At 35.2% G+C, this 26,516-nt stretch overlaps 1 protein-coding gene across 8 annotated transcripts in view; it reads right to left on the bottom strand.

Moving 5' to 3' along the window:
• The window catches only part of QKI (QKI, KH domain containing RNA binding), a 137,384-nt gene that overhangs the window by 50,029 nt on the left and 60,839 nt on the right, over positions 1–26,516 (bottom strand). For 5 of the 8 annotated variants that reach the window (XR_008210223.1, XM_052698709.1, XM_052698700.1 and 2 more), the window contains exon 4: positions 9,840–9,894. The exons of the other annotated variants lie outside the window; for them this stretch is intronic. Coding sequence is in view for 4 of the 5 variants with exons in the window: in XM_052698709.1 (XP_052554669.1) it covers positions 9,840–9,894 (55 nt within the window). In the remaining variant the exon portion in view is untranslated. The remainder of the gene's footprint in view (positions 1–9,839; positions 9,895–26,516) is intronic. 8 annotated transcript variants of the gene reach the window in all.

Here is a 26,516-nt window from a genome sequence, read left to right as displayed (position 1 = left end):
CTACAAGTTCTTCGTACTGAATGGCAAAAAAAAAAAAAAAAAAAAAAGAACAGAAAAGCTGGAATAACACAGAACAATTTTTGCATGTAACATCAACTTAAATGCTAAAATTAAAAGGAATCAGCCCTTATTCCTTTAATCTAAGCAAGGGTTTAATTCAGTGACATTCTAAGTACTTTAATTATAATTATCTTAAGACATAAGAAACAGTTTAACCATTCATAGCCACTTCTTAGAGTAGGTATGATGCAGAAAGAAGAAATTTAGTTATTTAGTACAGTTACCATAACGCATTTTGCGTAATCAACTGTGCTACACGTACATTAAAACTGACAGTAGGTCTAGGAGAAGACTTCGGTTTCGTAATGAAACCTGCACAGATATTTGTTTAAAGAACCATAACATTATAGAGTATCCTGAATTGGAAGAGATCCAAAAGGATCACAAAGTCCAGCTCCTGGCTCTGCACAGGACCAACCAATATTCAAACACTGAGTGCTGTCCAAACAGTGATCTGCACCGACTGCTTCAGGAGCCTGTTCCAGGGCCCAACCACCTCTGGTGCAGAACCTATCCCTAACCCTCAGCTGCCCTTCCCCAGCACAGCTCCATGCCATTCTCTCAGGCCCTGTTGCTGTCACACAAAGCAGAGCTCAGCACTGCAACTCTGCTCCCTGTGAGGAGCTGTAGGGCTGCCCTGAGGCCTCCCCCCAGCTCCTCTGCTCTGGGCTGAACCAATCCAGGGACCTCAGCTGCTACTCATGCACTTTGCCCAGCACACCCTCCACCACCACCTTCATAGCCTTTGGATGCCTTCTAATAGTTTTAAATCCTTCTTACATTGTGGACATAAAACTGACGAACAGTTTAAAGAAGCCATGTGAGCTAATAAAAAGGTTAACGTGTTGATTTAAAGCAATTTTAAAACAAAACCTAAATAAATTAGAAAGAGGCAAATCGAAGGTTACTGAAGGAGAATTCTAACCTTGCTCTAGTATTTTTAAAAAAGAGTTAATATGTTCTATATCCATGCAACAATATTAGGTTCCAACTTATGAGTTATTTAGCATAGTAACACTATTCAACCACTAGTAAAAATCAAGCCAGTGGAACTTAAGAATGTTTTCTCTAACATACTCATTACTCCCAATCTTTATTGGGTCAATTTTTAATGATTTCTTGACCAACACTGCAATCATCTTTTTCTGCTAACTTGGTAAACAAAATAGGGGCAATATTTTAAACATTTGCCACTTAAAAGCTGGTTCATCACTCTCATGAAATTATTCTATGTGAAAGCTCATTATGTATGTGCCCAGGGACAGAACACAAGTTATACTAATTATCCGATACGAAGCAACTTGTTCATATATGTAAAAGCTAAGTATTAACTATTAGTATGAAACAACAATTGTAAATAGAAACATGGTAGTGCACCAAACAGTTTTCAACTCCATTTTTTATTTTCCCCAGTAAATCTAAGTCTTCCTAGAACTGGTGAGAAAAAATACCCTGAAAAAGAACACCCCACCCTAAACCTCTATAAACACGTATATTCACATGATATACTCCTGATGTTAACATTTCAATGCTAGTTATTTTAGAAGTGGACTGCATACCAAAATAAGCACTTAGGTAAGTAGCAAAAACAGGTTTCCACCTGATGAAATGCCAAGCCACCCCTCCAGAAAACCAGTTGAAAATGATGCACTAATTACAGTATCTATTTGAACAACAGGAGTAATTTTATAACATGAAGGATCAGAACACACTGATTGTCCTAACCCCTGCTGATAAACTGCTTTAATTGTGCAGTTACAGTCAGGCAAATTAACATAGACTTTTGCTCCTACTGAGTGTCTAATGGTGGCAGTTTACAAGAAGCAAGCTGCTGAGGAAACAATGAAACAATAGAAATGATGAAGAAAGAACACCTGGTCAGTAAGAAGACATAAGGAAGAACTTTTTCTTTCAGAGAGTGGTCAGGCACTGGAATGGCCTGCCCAGAAAGGTGGTGGAGTCGCCGTCCCTGGCAGTGTTCAAGAGGCGTCCGGATGACGTGCTGCGTGATATGGTTTAGTGCTTGTGGTGGCAATGGTGATGAGGAGATGGTTGGACTGGATGATCTTATAGGTCATTTCCAACCTTATGATTCTATGATTCAAGACTAGGTTACCTCACACTTAAAAGTTTTGATCAAAGCTTTCCTCCTACAGAAATAAAATATCAATTATTTTAATTAATACAGCTACGTTAACTTCAATGGCTGGCAAGTTAATGTTATTTAGTATGTCTTTAATTATACATTATTATTCTATACTAGTCTCTCCTCAAGACAATTCTGGATTAAAAAGTAGTTCTCTTCCATCTCCCTAAACTGTCAAACACTGTTTAAGATGATTATCTTGCAAATCTTAAATACTTTAAAAGCAAACAATCAAAAACAGATGACAAAAACAACCTATCATTTAAATGCATAAAGATTCTGCACAAGCTCTCTCAAAGCCTCAACACAGAAATGGTTCTAAGGAAGCTATTACAACTACCAAATTTTCAATGGTGCCATCAGCGTAGCACTACTCAATAGCACTGGTGTCTTGTTTTCAGCTGGGACAGAGTTTGATATTCTCTGTTATGTCCTATATGATACTATGTTTTGGCTACTGAAGAAAACAATATTGATAACACACCAATGTTTCAGCTGCTGCTGAGCAGTGTTGCAAAGAGCCAAGGACATTTCATTCCTCTTTCAAAGTACTATCTGTAACTTTAATTAACAGTGACTACAACAGATAATTGTGGTTTCTGCCTTTACTGAACTTCAACAATTTTCATTTCTCTAATCCATGTTTTATTTCCTCTCTGCCTTATTTAGACTTGACTGATGCTTCACATTGTAAATCTGGTCAGTGCAAGAGTTCTCTCCACTTTTTGCTAATTTGAGGTACTAATTTCAATTTCTCAGTTAAGCTCACCCGCATACAAACACCATCCCAGCTCCGGATCTTCTATCACCGCTCCGCATAGAAAGGGTGTTGATCAAACTAAGAAGGTCCAGAAATAACAAAAGAGAAATCCACTTTTAAGGTACTGCTCCTAAATAGTCTAAGCATGAATTCCATTTTTTCACTCACGTTAAAATCAGTAGGAAATGGACAAAGCGACATTTAAAAAAAAAAAAAAAAGCAATTAACAAATTCATTATGACTGGATGATTTTCGTTTACTTCAAATCAAATTTATGGCACTGCTGAAGAAGAAAGAAATACAAAAAAGAATGTATTAGTGATGCATTAATGATGCAACTAAATAGAGCTGCTTACACAAATATTTTAATGCCAACATTCTTAATTCCATAATCTCGATCGGGATTGCTCTGCATAAACTTTGGTGAAGGCCTTACGGGATTATACTGAAGACAACTTTATAAAATGATGACAATGTCACGTCAAGCCCTCGTTATGAAAAAAACAAAAAACCCCATTACTACCCTCTTCTACATCTTTTCAGGAACTGTTTAACTTTTAGTTAAGAAAGAAAGAAGAGTGAAATTTTACTCTTCTGATCTTCACGCAGAAGTATTGGAGAATGTCACTACAGAATTTATTATTATTACTATTTACAGAAACTCAGAGCAGGCTTGTTGATTTAACTTCAGTGTGCCAAGAAAACTGAAACATACCATATTTTAACTCACGAGGTAATAGATGCATTTCAGATACAGTTAAAAAAAAATGCACAGAACTACATTCAGAACTGCTGGCAAAATTTAAGGAAATTAAAAGCTTCTCTATTTTGCTTCCATAAAACAACAGCACCAAAACAAGAACAGATTAATAGTTGTTTTTTTTTTTTTGTGGTCACATCAACAGTACATTACCATCATTCAAGTACATAAAAGTTACTGTTTCTTGAAAATGAAAGACTTGCAATGGATAATTCTATACTAAAGAAATTTGTCAAAGCAATAAAAATAAGGGATACAGGACTCAAACCACATTACTTAGGTAATAATTAAATATCTAACAGCTTTCTGAGCCATAAACAAACTGTTCACTCTCAGTGAAGTCTAAAAAATTTGAAATACAGTATATAATGTATTCATCACCTTTGGTTTTTTAGATGAGTTGTTAGGAGCAGGTTGGAGAAGAGAAAGATAAACAAAAGAGAGTAACTTCAAATTATAATATCTGTACCTATGAAACAGTCAGAAATACTTTACTGATGGGCTACAGGAGTGGCAGCCAAATGCAGGAAAGAGGTGGTGTTTAGAATAGCCAAAGCCCTGTTTAGGGTCATGCAGATGTGCTTGCAATACTAGAGTTCTAGCCCAAAACACATACCTTTTACTGCTTGGGAATAGCACATTTGGTTCTAGACAAACAAGTGATCAAAACTCTATGCTACTGATGTTTAAGAACATCAGTTAAAAAAAAAAAAAAAAAAAAAAAAAGAGGAGGATGGTGGAAATAACACAGTAATTTCTCTTGCATAAGCTTAAGTGGTATCACAAAAATCCAGATCTTAGTGAAAAAACAGGGTATCGGTACTGATATGATTAATTAATTCCTCTTATTATTTCCTTAATTCCTCTTATTTCAATCCTTGAGATTGAATCTCCACCAAAGAATTCTTCAAAGACGCACTGAGGAGGTGTCTGAATCACTCCTGCTTGCTATAGGTCTGAAGGGATGGCAAGAAATTTCTCATGCATCTAGGCAGTTAAACGGTACCCTGAATAACAAGATTCAAATCACCTCTTATGCCAACAGGACAATGTGGTGCTAACCATAAAACACATTCTTTCATAGGTGGTTGCTTAAACAAACACTGCTAACTTCACTATCTGCTCTTACACGTTTGAACACTGGTCTTACAGTCAATTTGGAGGAAGAACTTTCTCAAATCATAATTCCTAACTATTGAGACCAGGTTTATTTTGTTTTTTCCCTTCCTTCTGTAGAAGAATTTTTTTCTTTGCATCAGCAACAGCTCTAAACCCATCTAGAGCCAGTTCAACGCAATAGCAAACTACCGCTGTCAGATTAGGTTTCTGCCTCCTTAGCAAGCTGAACTGGCTCGGTGACACATCCCAGAAGTAGCAGACTGAGCACAAAGGACAGCACAGAAATATACCTTTCTAGGAAGCTGCCAACTGTCAGTCACACCTTCAGCAGAAGCACAGTCAGCCCGGTCACTCCCCTGCAGCAGGAAGCAGCAAGCCACTTACAACAGGCAGGAGGATGAGGTAGTCCCAGGCTCTCCTTGATTTGTAACATTCTAGATATTCTAAGCACTTACCGACATTGTTTAAGCCAAATGCTATTTTACATAAATTGCTACTTAAATGTGAAGTATTCTAAAAATTCATTTTCCTGTCACCTCAAGTTAGGCAAACAAAGTAATCAACATTCTGAACTACAAATATTGCATCTCAGTTGCTCACCTGAGAAATCAGCACACTACACCCCATTTATTTAAAGAAAGATGTGCCAAAAACAACAACAAAAGCAACTTATCATTTATGGCATACTGATGAGCATCAAGGAAAATCTCATTTATACAAAAAGATAATTATTTTAGCATCTTCTAACATGAACTTACAAACCCAACACTCTTTTTATAAAACATGCAACAGGAAACATGAGTTGGTTTTCACTGTCTCTGTTTCCTCATTCATCTTACAGCAGCAAAAGTGCCTTGTTACAACATAAGGCATAAAAACAAACAAACAAACAAAACAAAAAACCGAACAACCACCAACCAAAAATCCCAAGCCAAAAACTTTTTGTAATCGCTTAGGAGTGCTTTCCACCAAATGAATGATATAATTAACATGTCACTCAGTTATCTGCACTCCCTCATCTCTTCAGTGATTTTTTCAACAGTACTGAGTTCTGGATTTTTCAGGTTTAAAGAAACATTATGAGTATGCGTTGTATTTTGGACTAGAGAGGGATGAGACAGAAGCAGTGCTCAGAGTTAATTCTGCACTTCGCTGCCTTCACAAAACTATTACAGAAGAGCTTTATCTTAATGACAAGGTACTGCTGAGCAGATTACTTGGCCATAGCTATCAGCCCACCACTTAAATGGCGACTAGTTCTGAGCAAAGCTTGACTCTCCTTTTTACATCCTCCTTTTTTCCTCTGGAGACAACTGGGTCCTCCGGAGAAGAAAAACAGTCAAATTAATTGACTAACATATGAAATTCATTTTCTGTAGAATGTTCTAAACAGACATTATGCTAAATTTTGTGTTAAATTCTTATTATGTTAACAAGAATACATAGTTGCTGTCCAGACGGGATCTGAGCTTCTTTACCAATAGGATACAACTGAAGAGCTAAATTTCAGTGTGACTTTAACTCATATTCTTACTGATTTGCTCTGCAGCTAGAAAGGTCGTCCAATAACTGCAAAGTTCTCAATGCAGTAATTACTTCCATATTCAGGCTGAAGCTCCACTTGTACAGTTTTTCTGAATGTGGTGAGTTTGTTGGCTTTTTTATTTTGGAGAACAGGACACATGAGCTTCAGATTATCTGTTCTATGTTCTTAATACGGAAATGCATTTATCAGTGGGTAAATATTGTAGCACATTGTTGCCCATGATTTATCCTGCTTTTTCATCAACAGTGACCCACAATCTGTGGAGCAGAACAGTGTTGAGTGGAACAAAGCTCACAGCAGTTTATACAGCATTTCTAAACGCTATATAAAGAGACACCATTGAGACAAATGTTAGCACATTTAATATTAAATGTTAATGTTAAATGTGTTAAATATTAAATGTTAATATTTTATCTTTTTTTTTTTTTTTTTTTTTAACTACTTAACTGGCAGGCTTACCCTAAAATAATTTAACCCTACAGTGATTACACAAGTCTATATTTAAATACCTTTAGTTCTTAAACATTTTGCTCTCTCCCTATTCCTGACACATTTCCATTCTTTCCATTAACAGAAAGATATTTAGTTATAAACACTTTTGTGTTTAGTTGTAAACACTTGTGTTCAATCTGGACAAAATGTCAAGAAATTGACAAAAGATACTAATGCAAGTTAAATAAATCAAAACTACAAAAGTGAAATTTCAATGTGCGATAAAGAGAACAGAAAACTTCTCAAATTTGTCACTGAATACAGAACTGACTATAGAAATTAAATAATAAATTCAAGTTGATTGCTTGAAAGAATTCAGAACTACCGCATCAAATGAACTCAACACACAAGCCCAGAAACCACAGAGAGAGAAAAGAACCACACAGAACATCACGACAATATGAAAACATAAAAATATAGATGCAAAAGCAAATCCTTGAGAAGGTAACCAAGCCCAAAGGCATTTAAAGTGAGTAATTTTTGATACACTCCAGTGCATTATCAAATATATGCAAAAAATTATTAATAAAAACTAACTGCTTCTAGTCCTCATAAGATAGATTTCAAACCTATTTTTTCATCTGAATGCCCATTATGTACGTTTACCTGTTCCCCCCCCTACCTAAACTTTTATAGCTTAAATTAACATACTTCCTAATAACAGAAGTCTGGAAGTAAGACAGTAAGGTTGGGAAGTAAAGGCCATTATGTGAGTGCTTTTTTGTGTTCTGCAACAGTATCACCCATCTTAGAAAATACCACCACACAGTGTATGAACTGAGCATAAAAAGAGGTGGCTTGCCTCCTTCTAAATATTTCCTCCTCCTCTAAGAAACACAAGCATATTCCCTTAGATGAAAATGCAACTCAGCAACAGATAACATGTTCAAGGTTTTTTTCTTCCAGTCATCAGCTTCTGATTTCCTAATTTTTGACTACACAGTCGTATCCTTCCTAACCCCTCTCCTTTTTCAAAAGGGCACAGGTATTAATTTGTCCACACTTTAGGATCAGTACATCTTGGTAGTTTTTGCTGGTTTCGTATCATTACTAATTACTATTACCATTATTTCAGTCAGTTTAGAAAGCTACAATAGCCAAACAAGTTATTAGCAAAGCAGCAGAGCAATATATGGAAGACTTGACTATCCACTCTCACTGGCAGCAAGCTGTCAAATCAGATTAGCTATCCTGCTGAACTATACTTCCAGGTTAGGAGATCAAGACTTAACTTCCTTCTTGTCCTCATTGTAGTAGCCCTGGAAAATGTTCAAGATGCCTCCTCAACAAAGTAAATTGAGCGAAATAGTCCCAGACATAATCCTCAACTGTTACAAAACTGAGCACATTCTACACTTTTGTTGATAGAGCCAATGAGAAGGTTCAAAAGATAACTAGTTTCTTAACTGAATAGGCTTGAAAGTTCTTTATAAAGCATTCCTAAAAATGAGGAAAAAATGAACAGGGTCAGAATTCTACTTGTCATTAATACCCTCCACATGATACATCTGCATGCTGCCAACCAATTTAAACCAAGCTTACACATTAGCTATTATATTTAAATCTTTGCACTGAATTATGACTTAAGAATTCATCAGATGTCACAGGTAATTTTAACTACTTCTGAATGGGAAAAAGATACTGAAAACATTGAAAAATTCTAGCCTTTCCCCCCAAAAACAGATCTGGCACTTCACCAAGTGTACAGCTTTGCCTCATAGTCCTCAACTAGCATCCATCTAATGTTATTCATTGTCAGAAAGTCCTCTCTGTTTCAAACGTTTGCAACTTTAAATAAGAAAACTGAGCATATATTCCATATTTTCGTGTCTGAAAACTGAGTTGGGTAGCCCGGATAATCTAAAGATATGAAAAGCGTCATCTGTGTTGCCTATCAAGATTACAGACACTCAGCTCAACTACTTCAAAAACAGTTACAGCACTTTGCCTAAAGCCTGCAGTTCCACAGAGTTCAAGCTACCTTGAAGTCAATGCTGCTGGTCCCACATTGACATTCTTTCATGCTTGTTATCAAGTTCACAGCACTCAAGAACACAAGAAAAAGTTTCCAGATTTAGCATTCTTCTGGTTTAGCACTGGAACAGCTCATCAGTCATATACATCACTAGTAACTGCCACTAGGAAGGAAAAACCTATTCCTAGCCAGGCTGCGTGAGCAGTACTGGACAAAGTATTGACTTAAAATTGTCATAAAAACAGTACTGGAATTGCATTTTGACATACTTAAAGGAGTCAGATTTTCTCATGAGCAGCAGTAGGCCATTAAAATGTCACCAATACAGCTGCATAGTTCCTTCTTGCACCTCCAATACAAATTTCAGCAAAGAGCAAAAAAAACCAACAACAACAACAACAAAAAAAAAAAACAAACAAAAACAAACAAAAAATACACCTGCTTTAAAAACACAAGCAACACCTTCAGGAGACAGCCAACATGAGATCTCAGAAATACCCCCAGCACAAATATAATTACAGGTTTCAGCCCAGTACATAAGAGATGGTTGAACTTATCGGAGAGTGCTGAAGAGCTGATTGCAGTAACAGCAGTTGGAGATAGCAACATTAGATCAGACACTGTTTTGGGTTTCTTGGTGTTTATTTTTTTTTCTTTGTTTGTTTTTCTAAAGAAAAAAATGACACTGATGAACCCACTTTTTTCAAAGAAAAAAACTTCACCAAATATCTAAAAACCCTTACTAATCTTAAGATAGTAATATAGTTTTTCACCAGCTAGGTATACATTGTGTGTAACTGAAGCCTGTCTATCAGCAATAAAAGCTTAAATGTATTTTTTTTTCCCCTCACACCAAGCATACAAAGCAAATCCACCATTTGGAGAAGGGATAGTTGAGGTTTCTTTTCAACTAGGGTCTCCACAAGTTGTGGGCAACTTGCACAAAACTATTGGAATGTTTACAGTAAGTAAAACATTTACTTGCCTCTACCTCCAAAACTGCTGGATCATGGTTGTCTCTGCTCTTAAAGGAGACCTGAAAAGCAAAAAAAAATTGGGCATGTGCCCTATTTTGCTTCTTTAAGATGTTTAATAGAGGCATGAAGGGTTGGAATTAGCATTTTTATTTTATTCTATGATAGACAATTTATTCCTTCTCACTTACACTTGAGATTTAAATCCCAAGAAACCAAAAATCCATAAGACAACCTAGGTAAGTGTGAACAATGTAAGATTCAACAGAAGTCACAGAATAAAGAACTTCAGTTCCTCCGCTCCTTTTCCCTAATCCCTTGAAGTTCAACTCCATTTGCATGACTGCTAACTCAGTAAAGGGATTCTGTGTTAAATATCCCTGCACAGTCACCACTGGCTATTTGTACACTTACTGTAAATTAATACTACACAAAGCTATGAAAAGAAAATGCTCCCCACTGAGATTCAACTGAGATGTACTTTAAATTTGTAAGATAAAAAGCAATCAAAAAAAGTTCAAGTCATTTTCAGGGCCTCTTAATGTTGTAAAAAAGCAAAATAAGCACAAATAGAGTTTTTAGAAGTTCTTTGCAAATAGTAAAGTGAAAAAAATGAGAAAGAGTAGAGAAAAAGAAACAACCCATAAGCTGAATAACTATTAGAGAGCCAAACATGTCTTTCTCATGCACTATTAAAATGGCTGTAAAATACAGTTTATATGTGCTATAATGATACAGGCAACATAAAAGCTGCAATCATTTTAAATAAAAAAAAAAAAAAAAAGCGTATTTCAGCTGACAGCAAGATCCTAAATTGATGCATAGTAATAATTAATATTATTCATGTGAAATGCAAATAAGTGAAGAGGATAGTTTATTCTAATATCCATTACTGTCAGGGCAGGCCAAGAAGCTTAAAGACAAGAAAGCAGGAGAAAGCTTTCTTCAAGCTTTGCCTGTATAACATGTATGATGTTTTACCAGAGTGCAGACAGTTGCAGGTACCAGTATTCTCTAAAACAGATTCATCCTAACTTTTCTCAAAATAAGTTTTTCTTATAAATGAAAAATTACATGGCTGTAGCTACCTTTACACATTTTATTCATTGAACAGAGCATCATTTTAAAGATGAGACAGTTATCACACATAACATTCAATGGTTTAGGCCCCTTTTATTCCTTTCACTCAAACTTCAACAAAGTAATTTCTATGTATGAGATGGGAAAGACATGAAGTCCAATTTTTATTCTAAAAAGGGAAGTTTAAAGTGTTGCTTATGAAAAATATTTACCCATCGAGAAAAACAAAAGCCTTCGTGAACAGGGAATGAGATCTTGCTGTATTGATAAACCTGAATCAGTCAACCTCATCACCATTCTATGACAAAAGGGTATTTTATTTTGATACACTCAGATCAGAACACCTGGTGACACAAGATATAGTATAATAAGCATTTCTTTCAGGAACAGCACTGCTGCATACAGCTTTTTTTCAGATAAAGTGGACTCCAAACAACAGCAGGCCAAAGACCTGACTATCTTCACCTTAGTTCTGTTCCTCAAATTAGCTCTGTGTAATAGCAACAAGGATTATAATTTTCCAGCTGCAACAAGCATCAGATCCCAGCTGAAATAGAACAAGCATTGAAGGAAATTTTCCAACAGTGAAAAATTCAAAAAATTCACACTAGGTTTTTTTTATTATTTATCAGTGAGATGAATTCTAACCTGAGGGTGGAATCAGAAAAGAAAAAAAATCTCCCCATATTAATTTAAAAACATAATAAATAAGTCAAAATTGAAAAAATTGGTTCATAAGAATAACTTCTAGCTTCACAAGTCATAGAATTGCAGTCTCATATACAAGATTATGCTCTCAAAGCCAGGAAGAAAAAAACTTCATTCTATTTCCTATTTTTTCACAAATTTATTCTATTTCCTCCTCTCTTGAACAAACATCCTCTCCATCTAAATCTTCCTAATTTATTAGGCGAAATAAACTAGAAGTCAAAGTGAAAACTGCTGGAAATAGTCAGTCACGTACCTCAGTACCATATAATCTGAAGGTGAAGTTTAACTCTTCTACCAAGCTTATTAACTCACAATTAACTCCCATTGAAAAGAGCTATCCTGACTCTGTTTCTTTCCCTGCTTTGTTGCTGCTGCTTAACAACTGCCCAGGAAGCAAATCAAGAAACTAGCAAACTCAGTTGACTTTCAAGGACATCTTAAAACTTTCAATGGGAACAGACCATTAGAGCAATCCAAGTATAATGCCATTGCATTCACAAAAAACACTTCAATAATTTGTGGTTAGCAAGAAGTTTTTTTCTTTGAGGATTAATTTACAGAGCCAGGAACTTCTCTGTTTTAGAGTCTGCAATCCTCTTCAGTCATATATAATTGTACAAAAAATGCTAAGAGTCTTTGAATTCAATTCTGATTCAAAAATAAGTTATTTCAACACCTATTATACAACAATCCGGGGAAAAACCACCACAGTAGTATATAATGTCAAGTGAATTTTAAGGTTACTAAACAAATCAATGACACCAAAATATCCTACCCATCTTAATAATGTTTTAGACTATTTTACTCTGCAACACCTCCCACCCATGCAGCTACTTATCTCTATGCCCCCCTTACATAACTATTTCATATGAAGCATTAAATGCAGAGGAATAAAATACCTGAGGATAAGCTACTGTAAGGATACTCCTGACTGATGGGCACATATGCAGTTTTTATCCACAGCAATACTAAGTAATCTGGAATAATTTTCTCTTCTGCTATTTGTTACAAAAAATGCCTAGATCAAATACTTGCATTAAGTTCTTGCTACAAAATCACATGGTCTCATAGGATAGAGCACCTTTACTAAAATGCACAGAGAATTTAGAAAAAAAATGATCAATAGTAATTTCTGACATTCTTTTCCTGTTAGTATAGCATGTTATAACTATTTAAGAAACTGCAATAATGATTTACAAGCGTAAAAAAAAAAAATTTTAGTGTATGTCATGTATTCAGCCAAATGCACGTAGTGTAAGACTGTATACGCCTTGATTTCCTCCCTGTCCAACACCCCACCCATACCCTGTGGGTAGAGTTAAGATAATTCACTTCTGCAAGCAGAATATCATCCATCTCTTAATGTAAGCCTGAAACTTACAGAATTTTAAACACTGAACAGTCAGTAGGCAATATACAACTATTCAACATAGCAGCACTCAAGACCCAGAATGGAATAAACAGCTACACTGCAGTTGTAATGTACAAAAAGTCAGAATTGGGAACAGTACATCTTTTATAAAGAAGCTGAAAGAGATAAATAGGAAAAAACACAAAGATAAATCAGTGGATGAATACAATACTAAAAAACAATTCAGAATGCCCAAGAACAACTGAAACACAAAAAAGACTCCCGTCAGTGAAACACAGGATATCTCAAAAGGAGATGCATTCTATGAAATTGTTAAAGTGCAGGAGCACATCCAGCAAATATCAAATTGGATCAGATTTCTAATTTGGGAATGAAGAAAGGATGAAATCAGTTAAGCCACAGACCTATTAATTGTCATATTTTTCAAACAGCTGAAAACCAATACAGGATTACTCTAATATATACACAAAGTAACTTCCTTGTAAAGCATGGATTTGAAAATTGGCCAGAAACCATTACTAGCATGAATGAACTTAAAAGGTTGTCTTAGTTTCAACTGGGATGCAATTGTTTTTTTCAGTGTCTCGTATGATGCTATGTTTTGGTTCAAGGAGAAAAACATCACTGATAATACACTGATGTTTCTAGTTGCTGCTAAGAGTCAAGGCCTTGGATCAGCAAGGCCAAGGAGCTGGGAAGGAACAGAATTAGAGTGGCTGACTTAAACTGACCAGAGATATTCCACACCATATGACATCATGCAGAAAGAGTTTCAAAGGGGGTAGGAGCTATCTCTCTCTCTTTTCCACTGCTCAGGAGGCTAGCTGGGCATTGGTCAGGGAGTGGTGAGCAATTGCTTGTGTATCGCTCATTATATATATTTGTATATACACTTGTTATATTCATATATACATACACAAATTTATGTCATTAATATTATCTTTTTCTCTATCTTAGAAAATAGTTTTATCTCAACCCACAAGTTCTACTCAGTTTTTGTGGGTGTTCCCCCCCCCCCCCCCCATTTTATCTCCTATCTCACTGGGAAAGCGCAGTGAGTAAACAACCGCATGGTGCTGAGCCACCCGCCGGGTTAAACCACAACAAAGGTCCGTGATACATGTTGTAGAATCAAAAGAGGCAGACAAGCATGAATAATTTTTAACAGATCTTGATGAATAATATGAAGATTTATGTACAAAAATAATAAAAACACTATCTAAATTCCTTCATCTTCTCAAGAGCCATCCTTATATCCAAATTACAACTATGAGAGCACAGGAAATACGTTAGCTGTGAAGTTTCTGATGAAAAATTTGCGACATCCATTAAAAATACTCCAGACATACACAGACAGTAAATCTGTGAAACAAAGAAGTACAAGTCATAAAATACACTCTTTTCATTTGATCTTTTCCAACAAATTGTTCTACTGCAAAATATAATTTATCAAAGTCTTAGATTAGTATTTGTCTGTCTTTCCACTTGAGCACAGACTTCAGTTTTACAGTTATGAATACTTTAGACTGCATCTCTACCTGTGTCCACAAACTACAGAATAGAAGGAGCTCACCTCACACAGATTAGTCCTTAACCATAAAATGAGGTTTTTATATGGGCAATTAAATACATACAAACTGTTTTAACAACTTTCTCTAGCATAATACAACATTAAGAGTAACTCACCTACTAGAGTTTTAAAATGTGGTCTTTCTTAGACAGGAGATGGTATCTATTGTGCAAAGAATTGGAATAACAAATTCTTGATCTTGTAATTAATTAGTACTTAAAAATGACACAAAGATTCAAAAAACACAGGCATGTAAACAGGTTTTTTTTTTCATTATACATACATATTTATAGGCAGAGGAATACAGTTTCAGTACCTTTTTCGTCAAAGAAACAATGTTTGTGCAGTATGTATTTCCCTCAAAATCCAAAGATCAGCTGAAGCAACTCTGAATAAGCACACCTGAAACTCCAGGACCATAAATAACTGGCATACAGTTTCATACAAGCTTTTTATCTGTTCTTTTCAGATGTTTCCCTTCCGTAAGAGGATAACCATTTCTTGTGGTACGCAGACATATTCATAACATGGTTAAAGTAACATGGTAGCTATGTCTACACACTGCATGCCTTGCCAGACAGGTCATCCCAAGATACTGAGGATTTCGAAAGCTCTCTATGCTCTATTGTTCATCTCCACCTCCCAGTAATTACACAGCTCTCAACACTGCAACTACTTTATCTGCTGATATGAAGACAGTCAGCAAATTGGAATACAAAGCAGCAAAATAGCTAGCTTCGTACGTACAGAAATTAGTTTCTACAATTGTACAACATAAAAAACTATCATAACAGAAAAAGTATTTGTAAAAATCACATAAATTAGCATTTATGAATACATTTAGGGGCAATAAATACACTTTCTACTGCTGTCACTATTCTGTAGAGACAACACACTGTTCTCAGTTTTCATCTGATCTCTCAGGCCAGATCTTGTCCATCTGATCAATGTTACTGCAGAATTTCATTTCCTATTGACTACTACTTTGATTGTGTCCTATTTCCTTCTTGTCTTGAAATCCATACAGATAGCCTCAAATTTGTTGCACAGTTGATTATACCCTACTTGTTAAAACAAAACAAAACAAAACAAACAAACAAACAAAACCAAAACAAAACCACAAAAAAACCACTACAGTAAAGCTTCCTCAAAATAAGTTTCTCCTAAACATAAGGCCAGTAATCAAAGCCCAGTCCTCCAACGATTCAGACTTGTCTGCCAGTACTCTTCTGGAATTCAGGCAGTAGCTATTATAGGGGTGCTTCATCCAGAATGCTGCTTACAGACTATGAGGAAAACAATCAAACTTGATGAACAAAAAGTTCCATATAATTGAAATCTGAGTGTGATTATATGTAGTCCAATCATACTGGAGTATAAAAAATTCAGCTCAATTCTCCACAGCAGACTATTTTCATTTTAGCATGTTGCCATATATGTGCAAAGGGTGGGAAACATTCTGCAAAGTGAATTGTATGGGAAAAACAAACAAAAAAACTAACTTTAAATTCAACTAAATTGTAGAACTGTTACACACTTAAGTAGTATATACTCGATCATAGGGAGAATAAAAGTCTTGGAGACTTCCAAAAAAATGTCAATAAATTAAGTGTTTATTACATTATACCTCCAATACATCATAGGTCATTACTTTTCAACAGAAAAAGAACCGCTCTGACAGTAATAATCACAAATTGGTTTAGAGCATAGACAAGGTCATCATAACTTGACTCAGCTAATACATGTAATTAAAGTTTGTTTCTGGATGGATTCACAATTTTTTTTATAAGATGATTCCAAATCATGCAAAAACTCATCTTAAAAAATTCTTAGCTTTGAGGCACAGACATACCAATGGCTAAATGGCACTTTTTTCTCCCCCTCTCTTTCACAGTAAATTTTTAATTTTCACCCCCTAGAGAATCATGCCTCAACTGTCCAAATGGTTCAGAAAAAGGAGAAAATGATTAAGCACCACTGAATCGTGCTCAAAACAACCTCAGCATAAGAGAATACTTGGAATACCTGATACACTTAAGTACACTGTTACACAGACAAAAGGTAGAGGTACAAATGCGAGACACGTTCTATAGCTCCAACCATAGATGAAATACTGTTCAGATTTTCAATCTTTTAGTTGCTGGTTTTACATAGGCAAGACCTAAGCTTGCAGGAAATTATGATTCATTGTGCACACCTGCAATAAAAATGCAAGTTTTATGACGTGCTTTCAGCAGTACTGTTTTCATCAGAGTAAAAAGCATGCTTAATATGTATATACCACAAATGAGAAGTAACATCAATTCAGGTTACAGGGGAGAGAGGAATTCTAAATTTTCCTCACATTGTGTTTGTGTTCAACTTTATGACCAGGTTACTTAACAAACAGTATTATTCTACAGGGCTATCTGGAAGAGAAAGAAATTTCAGCTTTTAGATTTTAGACGTTCTGAAACTTCCTGTTATGAAAAAAAAATGTGAGTTTCTTCAAATGCTTCTTTAAAACAGAGCTAACAAGCTTTTGCTTGAACAAGAGTATGACTTTACACAATTTTTTCCAACTGAAAAAACTGTGGATGGGGTAAGTACAGAAAAATACTTCGTTTGTTTCAGTCCAGCTGGTATTTTCAACTGGAAAAACCCCTCAAGTTATAGATTGAAAATGAGAATTTTCATTCAACCTCATCCACTTAGTGTCTCTGCTACAGTTTAACGTAGGTTTAAAATTCATCGACTGCTTTCTATGTCCAACAAGGGGAAGACCACCCACCATGTTTGCATACATAAAATTATTAGGCTCCCAAGGAGACACAGTGTGTATAATAGACTTAAAAACTGATGAAGAGGAATATCACTGCATGACACAAGTATGTATACTACAAATTCCTCCCCAAAACAACCGCAAGCCTTAAAAGAATGAGAAAGCATGCTCAGGAGAAAAGGGTCCAGGAAAGGTATTTCTCACTGAGAAATTAAAAAAAAAATCTTCACTTTTCCACATTTTGCAACTACAAATAATTGTAGCACAGACATTTGCTTCTCTGCAAAAAGAGCTGGATATAGAGATTATTGCAATCTACTCTGTTGTATAAACAGAGTAGATTAATGTCCATTCATAACTGCATATAGAAACATGATGTTGAAAATGTGTATGTTGAAAAGGGAAATTTCACCAAATCACATGAGTTAATTCCTCAAGAATGAAATTCAAATGCATAATCTTAAATCCAGTATAAGGCAAATGCACACAAAATAAATAAATCAATAAATCAGTAAATTATTTTCAAGTTACCAAAGTTAATAAAATGTAATCTGAACAACTTAAACAGAAAAATCGCATATGCTTATTATATTTTTCTTTGCAGAGCAGAATAAACAGGATATATCCACACAAGACTATTTATTCCAGAAGAACATAGTCCTCAATTTTATCTCTTATGGAAACCTCAAAAAATTAGCTTTGTTATTAGAAACACTGTCAGTGACTGGACAGCGGTGGGAGTCACAATACTCACCGAAAAAGTGAAACTACTTATCTGTGATCAGGGATGCTTGACAACTTATCTAATCACTGCAGCATATAATCCTACGTGGATGAGCTCAGCCAGTCAGAGTGCATACAATGCACTGTCATACAATGGAATAATTTTATAACCTAAATGCATCTCAAATTCGTTTCCACTTTTCTTTTTTGCAGTACAGAAAACAGAAACTTAGCAAATGAGTTAACAACACATCACACCTTTTCTAAATGTCAAATAACAAAGTATCTCACCAAATTCTTACCTAATGTTTATCACTGGTTATTTAGTGTGAAAGCAAAGTTGTGTAGGGAAGGAACTTTACTGAATTTATGAATTTTCAGAAGAAAATACATTCAACAGCCATATGAAATTTTTATTGTTAATATGCTATAATTTTATTAATTTTATGACTAAAATGGCAAGAGAAACATTTTCTCCAAATGAAAAGTAGACTACTTCAAAAATGTGCTGCATATGAGATCTCATTTAAGTAAGGTTTTACAAACTTTTATTTCTGTAAACCACAGCTCTCATGAATCAACTTTTTTTTCTTCCCTTAAATGAAAGGTTCACTGAAGTTTGAGACTGTGAGATTACTAAATTTCAGCATCAAGCAGCAGTTAGCTATCATGGGGTGTTATGGCTTATTGATGGTTTGGGGTTTTATTTTTCGTTTTTTATTTGGTTTTTGAACATTGTCTATTTTACAGTATTCTTTACAGAAAAGACTACCTACCAACTACAAACAAAAAACAACATAGATTACAAACCTGCAAAACAACAAAAACAACCCCCAAAAATATATCTCAAGATGGAATGCCTCCCATCCAAAATATGGCATGCAGCTTGATTACATAGTTAAGAAATCTAAGAGGAAAATAATAGCCTAGTTACAGGATCTTAAGAAAAGAAAATCTGACAAAGGATTTTTTCTTTTTAAATTTATTCATTCATAAAAATAAAACAGCAAATATTAACAGAACCAGAGAATACCAACTATGTTAGAAAACATACTCTAAACAGCTGGAAAGGAAAAGCTCATGCTATGTGTAACTTGGGTATAAAGTTGTGTTTGAGTTTTGCTTTTTTTTAAACTCCCACTGTACTCAGGATTAATGGAATGACATTTAAGAGTCAGAAAAAAAAAAAAGATATTTCTTTTTTCTTTGAAGTCGGTAGGTTCATTGAAAAAAAAAAAAAAAAAACCCAGCAGCAAAACAAACAACAAAAAGCAGCCTCTAAACAGCTGGAAAAATCCTGTTCTTTGTTGTTGTTGTTTTTTTCACCTCACATCTTTCCCACTAGATAAACTGGGATATTATCACTGTTTAATACAAGCTTTAATTGAGTACCATCACTGGTGGGAAGAAAAGTGTGGAACCATACTTTCTGTATCTAAAAAAGCAGGTAATTAACAGCTATTCTGGCACAATCCCTTATCACCAAAATACACAACACTGTTAAGTTCCCTCAATGCCAAGGCTTTGCTCCAACAAAGGAAAGCTGATGTTTCAGGGTCACATTCACTCTTTTAATACACAGACATAAATTTACTGCTCAGTCAGACACCTATAATTAAACAAGAAGAATATAATTCTAATATTCAGACAGGCTTGCATATGAGTGGGATATTTCCCCCCGTAAAGATGATTGCCTTTCATTTTTTGGTTTCAAGTAGCTACAGTTCACTTAGTTTTGATTACATAGCAATTAGATATGCAAATACAAGAGATCTAAAAAAATGCTTTTTGAAATGTCAGATTGTAAGCAATCATGCTTATTCTTTCCTGCCGTATGCACAAGCTATTCATTAAATAGCTATTGTCTTAAAAACATTCAAACAGATTGCATTTATCAGAGATGTAGAGGCAAAGATGGGAGGCACATTACCCAGGACATGGCTCATCAAGGAAAGAAAAAGATCTAACACTTAATTTAATATGTACATGATAGTGGTTAACTAAGTTGGAACTAAATATAATGTTCGTTGTACATTTTTCCACTACTGATACATATACTATATGTATAGTATATAAGATCACTCTATCTCGCAATCAAAAAAAATACTGAAATTATTTTTACAATTAAAAAAAAACAGTAGTTTGTGCATTTAATGATACTGTGCAGATAATAAATTTCAGAGCCAAAAATACAGAATTACTGCATATTACTGAAAAGTCAAAAAGTCCATAAGAGTCAATAAGAAACTACAATGTTAGTACTGATTTGGCAAGAATAACCATTATAGGTCCACAAACATGTTCCATTTGAAGTGCAAATTCTTACAATTTCATGTGTCTGGATCATATGTGGATACTTGCATTTTTGTTATACGTTTCACAGTGACTTTAGAAAAGGCCTTCTAATCATTGGTTAGAATGGGAAAGAGTCAGGCAACAGCTCTGAATAGCAGGGACAAGTAGACCTACTGCAGTGTTTGATAGGACTATTCTGTAAGAAATTGTTACAAGTATGATCTGTCATTGCTATAGCTGAAAATTTGCTCTTGCAAAACTCTAAAGAAGCAAGAACAGGAGGCAGGTTGGTTAGTTGTTTCTTTAATATTTAAAGACAAATAATTTCTCAGCTTATAGAACAAGAAAATCTCTAAACAAGCCTGTGTTGTCTCACAGCTTCCACAGCTCTGAGGAAATGCAGACTATCACATGAAGCTGAAACACTGTTCATCCTAAAAGCTTAGCTTCCAGATAATAAAAGTAAATAAACTAATTTTGTAGTTGATTTTCATAATGGCTAACCATCCTTCAGGAGGAGTCTCACAAGAACACAAATCTTTTTTCAAGGACAAATTAACAAAAGTTACAGAGGATGCCTGATTCAGAAACCTCTTTTAAAAACCTGAGGAGGAAAAAAAAAAATAACAGATCAGCTCAACTCTGCAGCCCACCATAGAAACCATACTGTAGGCCCTGAAATGTTTCTGAAACTAGAGTTATCCATGCAACATTTACATGTCCTCTGTTACATTTTCCTAAGGGTCACTGTAAACAATTGAACATCCAATGTAAACTGAATATTTGAACTCTACCCACTACAGCCCATTACATGAAGAACTATGCCAGACAGGAACTGTAGTATTGCTTCTCTGCAATCACAGAGAATCATAGAATTGCAGCAGTTAGAAGAGACCTCAAGAGATTGATTCCAACTTCTCTGCTAAAGCAGATCCCTACAACTGGCCACAAAAGTAGACATCCAGATGGGTTTTGAACATCTCCATGGAAGGAGATATTCACGCTGGCTCATGGCCAACTTGTTGGCCATCAGAACAGATAGGTCCTTCTCTGCAGAACTCCTCTCCAGCAGGTCATCCTCGAACCCATACTGATAGATGTAGTTATTCCTTCCCAGGTATAAGACTCTACACTTGCTCTTGTTAAACCTCAACAAATTCCCTCCCTGCCCACCTCTCCAGTCTGCCCAGTCTTGCTGACTGGCAACACAGCCTTCTGGTGTGTCAGCCACTCCTCCCAACTTCACATCATCAGCAAACTTGTTGACAGTAGACTCTACCCCTTCATCCAAATCATTGACAAAGATGTTGAGCAAGACTGGACCCAACACCAAACCCCAGGGAACACCAGACTTGAACTGCCAATGACAATCCTATGAGCTCTTCCAATCAGTTCTTAATCCATCTGACTGTCCACCCATCTATCCTGCACTAAGTCCCATATCAAGGATGTTGTGGGAGATAGTATCAAACACCTCGCTGAAGTAAAGGTACACAATCTTAACCTCTAATTTTTACTCACTCCTAATGTCACATTTACCAATTACCTACAGAAACCTGTATCCAGGTTAGCAGGTAAAATCCCTCCAACCCCTTCAAAAGTTCCTGCACAGTCACAACTTGTGTTGCTGTAATGTGTGGATTCAACAGTAATTGTAACTACTAGGACATACTTTTTTTCAGGGTTTTTGTTGTTGTTTTATTATGTTGATCTTCACTTTCAGATGTTCTTCCACATGTCAAATGTTTTTATCTGTCCATTAGTTGAACATGCTCAGCAGAAGTCTGCCATGAATTTCTTAGGCCCCACCTCATCTCTCAAATTACCTGATTCCCTTATCTGCAACATTAGTTTACCTCTAGTGATCTCATCCCACTTTACATTTATGCAACCATGTAACGTTCATATAAAACAACACTCCAGAGTAACTTCAAGGCACCTGGTCAGATTTTCAGGGTAAATGAAGTATCATGGAAATTAACTCCTCCTTCTACTATCATGTTCCATTAAGCATAAGACCAGTCAGAAGGAGGTCAGTAGGAATCAAAACTGGAAAACACAGCCACAGAGTATCTCCACAGGAAACTAAGAGGAAATGCTTAAGAAAGCAGGGAAAATGAAAACAACTCACAAAACAAGGAAGAAGTTCATGAAAGAGGACACAAAAATTTATGCTGAACTAGTTCATAACAAAAGGGACAGAAACACTAAGAGACACCTTCATGAACAGAAAAAGACTCAAGAAAAATCTCCAGTAGCTCTTGCTATAGAAACACAGCTGTTCCATGAATGAGATTGTTGTCTACACTGCTGTGCATTTATGTTTGTTCCTCCATGAATCTTAGTTCTTCCTATACAAAAACATATTAGTGCTTTCCAGCAACTTTATGGCAAAGTCACTATATTTCTGTACTAATTAAACACCTTTCTGGTACTGATCCGATCCACTCTCATCAAGTTTTGTACATAATTCCGTAACGTATTTTAATGAAACTAACAAGGAGATGGATATCCCCAGTGCTTTTTCAAAGCCAGAGGCTTCCTGTTACATTAGCAGCCAAGTATTCTGTCAGGCACATATGAGCTACTGAAGACTGCCTGAATGAAGTCACTGTTTTGCAGATTTTACTTTCAACAACCAAAAACGGCCTAATGTTTTCTTAAATTTAGCTACTGAGGTTAGAGGACAAAATCTTGGTTGTCTTGCAGGCATAAAGTACTGGATTGACTTATGACCCAAATTACATTCAATAATTACTTATGGTAATTAATTCATTGAGCAAGCTTGAATACTGTGCATTGTGTCTGTTCCATAACTAGTTTATGGTACTTAGTAATTAAATCAGACATTTTACACACAACGTCTGAATCAATCAAGTTAAATGGTCTCCAAGAAGTTCAGTGTTAGCCATTGCTGAATTTTATTAACTGTTCCACTTCTGCAAGAATAACAAATTTTCTTTAAGAGGACAACAGATTTGCATACCTGGCCTCAACATCTGGTTTAAGATTTCATCCTTTCCTGCAGGTAGTCAACACAGGGTCATCACAATTTTTCATCATATATATTTTTAAGATACATCCACAGTACGCATGGAATTCAGTGGGTTCTGTATACATGAAAACATTTCCCATTTACTGCTCACCAAAACAAAATGGAAAATGTCCACAGTTCAGCAGAATAAAAATTGCCTATTATTCTCAGAGAAGTCCTGAACAAAAAATCTGCAACTCCATAAACAAATCTAAATCACAGTTTTCAAACAGAGAGAAAATACCATTCATAACGTTTTGCAAATATAGCAGGCAAAACTGCACAGTAAGGACAGTATTCCATTACATACCCATTACTACCTGCAGAGGTACTTGAACTTCACTCATATACTTAATAGACTTGACTATAAAGCATGTCTACCAAAAAGGTAGCTGGCAATTAATTTCAGTTTTAATCCAGGTCTAAGCAAGACAAAAGCTACCACAGTATTACCAGTTTAAGAGAGAATTGCAACCATCTAAAACCAAGTTTCAATGGCAAACCAATCAAGCATTTCAGAAATTAGGATCTGTAGATGTTATCACAGTAATTGTTTTCAAAGTTGAAAAGGAATTCCGTATCTTACCCTAGTTAGACACTACAGATTACCCTTCTCTAGTGGAAAACAAAGTAGCAGGAAGTCAAATAAGTATCTTCCAAATGTCCAATTAGCAATTCAAGTATTTACTTTCTGCAATAGCCATATCTTGTTTCCTGCTCACTCTTTTGCTGTAAAGCAAGGAGCTTTCCTATCCATCTCAATAGAATTCATATATCTCACCCTAGGGAGCCACATCCAGGATGGAAAACAAACATCTATACTGTCTGAAGCCCAAAACAAATTAGTGAATACCAGGAGCTGTCAAGAACTAATACAGACTCAGATAATACAAAAGCATGCTTCTTTCCTCACAGTCAATAAGTTTTGCTTCCATTCCTGCACTTAATGTGCTCACTCTTCGTGGAGAAGACTGAGGAATTTACCAAAGTAGCAAACTAAGTATGGCCATCCCCAGAAAGAAGTTCAAATACAGTTAAACAATACTCAGTAAAACAGAAAAGCAACACATCGAAAATGCAACCCTAAATACAAATTACTTCTGGTAAGTTACTATGTCACTACGTTAATTCTCAAACAAAGCCACTCCATGCTTCCTACCTAACAAAAGCTTAGTAGTAATTTTATAGACAGTTTCTACCACAGCACAAAGATGAGTCAATTACCACTCACAAATGTAGAATCTTGATCTATGTAACAGAGACTTATTTATACACAGATGTTCAGGCAACAACTCAAGGTTCCTCAGATACGTATTTTCTCCACAACACTTCATGCTACTTTTTTCCAGTATCAAGATAAATTAGATCTCTTGCCTTTTCATCTGATTGTTGTTGTTGTTGTTGTTGTTGTTCACAAGGAATGGACAGAAAAACAAATAAAAACAACGACATACAAGAGAAGTTGATTTCTATTGGAGTGGCCCTTATGACAATTCCTTCATTTCACTATGCCAGTTATTTCCCTAATTATTTTCAGTAATCAAATCAAACTATTTAAAACTAACTACACTCAAAACAAAGGCATTTATTATCAAGTTTTGATATCAAACTTAATTGTAATCAAAAGCTTCAGTTACTTTTCACATTCCAGAGGAAAATATGCTCAAAGCCACAGCTTTATGTTTATATTTAAGCACAATGCTGAAATACATCAAATATATACTGGATATATTAAGTAACCAATAAAAAGCAAAGGTATGTATAAAATAAACCTATCTCAAAGATGCATTGCAACAGATACCTACCAAGACATTTCCTGAAAGGCTAATGCTGTCTTGCAATAATTCTTAAGGCCCGCAGGCACTTAGATTTCTGTCCTTCAAAATAAAATCATTCTGCTCATGAAAGCAGGAACATTTCTCAGCCTGTTAAACAATAAGACTTATGCAATAAATTGCCTCAAATAAGAAGCGTTTGTCAAATCTCACACAAAGCATTCTCTCCTTGTACAATTCACATTCACATAAGCTAATTGCACCTACAGTGCATTCTTCACTATTTGTCAATTCTGAAAGCAAAGAGGTATGCAAGCAAGACCACAAGCAAAGGTAATACAATCTAAAGAGAATCTGGACAACAAAACTTGTTGTTGTTGTTGACTTAAAGTTAGCTTTCAGTTAGCAATAATTCAAAAAATTATGTCTTCAGTGCAGATTTTCTTATAGAAAACCCTGAAGGAAGATTACTATTAGTTACCCTTCAGCATTAAATTATCTTATGTAGTAAGTCAGTAACTCACTATGAGAAATGTTTTTTCTTTTTTGTGATGACTCTTTTTTTTTTTTTTTTTTAACTCTATTAGCTAATAGCATTAGGGAAACTTTTATCTCTTACCAGATGGTTACCACCTCCAGACTGCCAGGGATCTAATTCGTGAGACTTATGTTTTGTATGTGAAAAGCGGAAAAAAAGCCATGCTTTAGCAACTCTTTATTAATTAAAAACTTCAGCTTTACAACAACTCCTGAATTGAAAGTAAGTGACTATAAATGCAACACAAGTTTTGAAACTGGAACACAAAGGCTTATTTTCTGAGATATTCAGTACTGAAAAAAAAAAAAAAAAAAAAAATACTAGGTCAAAAATAGTATCTTATATTTCAGAATGAATCTCTAGGAAGCAACCTTTGGCATCTATGACTACATAGATTTTTTAAACAGATTCCGATTCTTAGAGAATTTTTTCCTCCAACTGTTATATAAATTAATATATTTTAATATATATTAAAATTAATACGCATAGTGTAATATGGTAGATTCTTCACTGCAGTTATGGTATGATCAACAGCCAAGTTCAGTCACACCTTTATATGGATATGACCTTTTTCTTCAAGTTAGCTTCAAAGGTCGATTTATCAAACAGCTTACAAATTAAGTATGAATAAAGTTTCCCAAATTTGACATATAAGGATAACAACACAGGCATGCATACTAATGAGAAAATATACTTAGATAAGATTTCACTGGATGTGTTGTTTGATGCTGGAATTATTAGTTATTTTATTCCTAGGATGATACTTTCAAAATTGCACTCTGGACACTGTAAATCTTTTTCTATGAAAAATATAGATAGATAGAT

The sequence above is a fragment of the Tympanuchus pallidicinctus genome, unplaced genomic scaffold (assembly GCF_026119805.1).
Source record: "Tympanuchus pallidicinctus isolate F22 unplaced genomic scaffold, pur_lepc_1.0 scaffold1, whole genome shotgun sequence".
Classification (NCBI taxonomy): Eukaryota; Metazoa; Chordata; class Aves; order Galliformes; family Phasianidae; genus Tympanuchus; species Tympanuchus pallidicinctus.
Note: the sequence above shows the minus strand (reverse complement) of the source record. Positions and strands in the feature narration are given on the sequence as shown.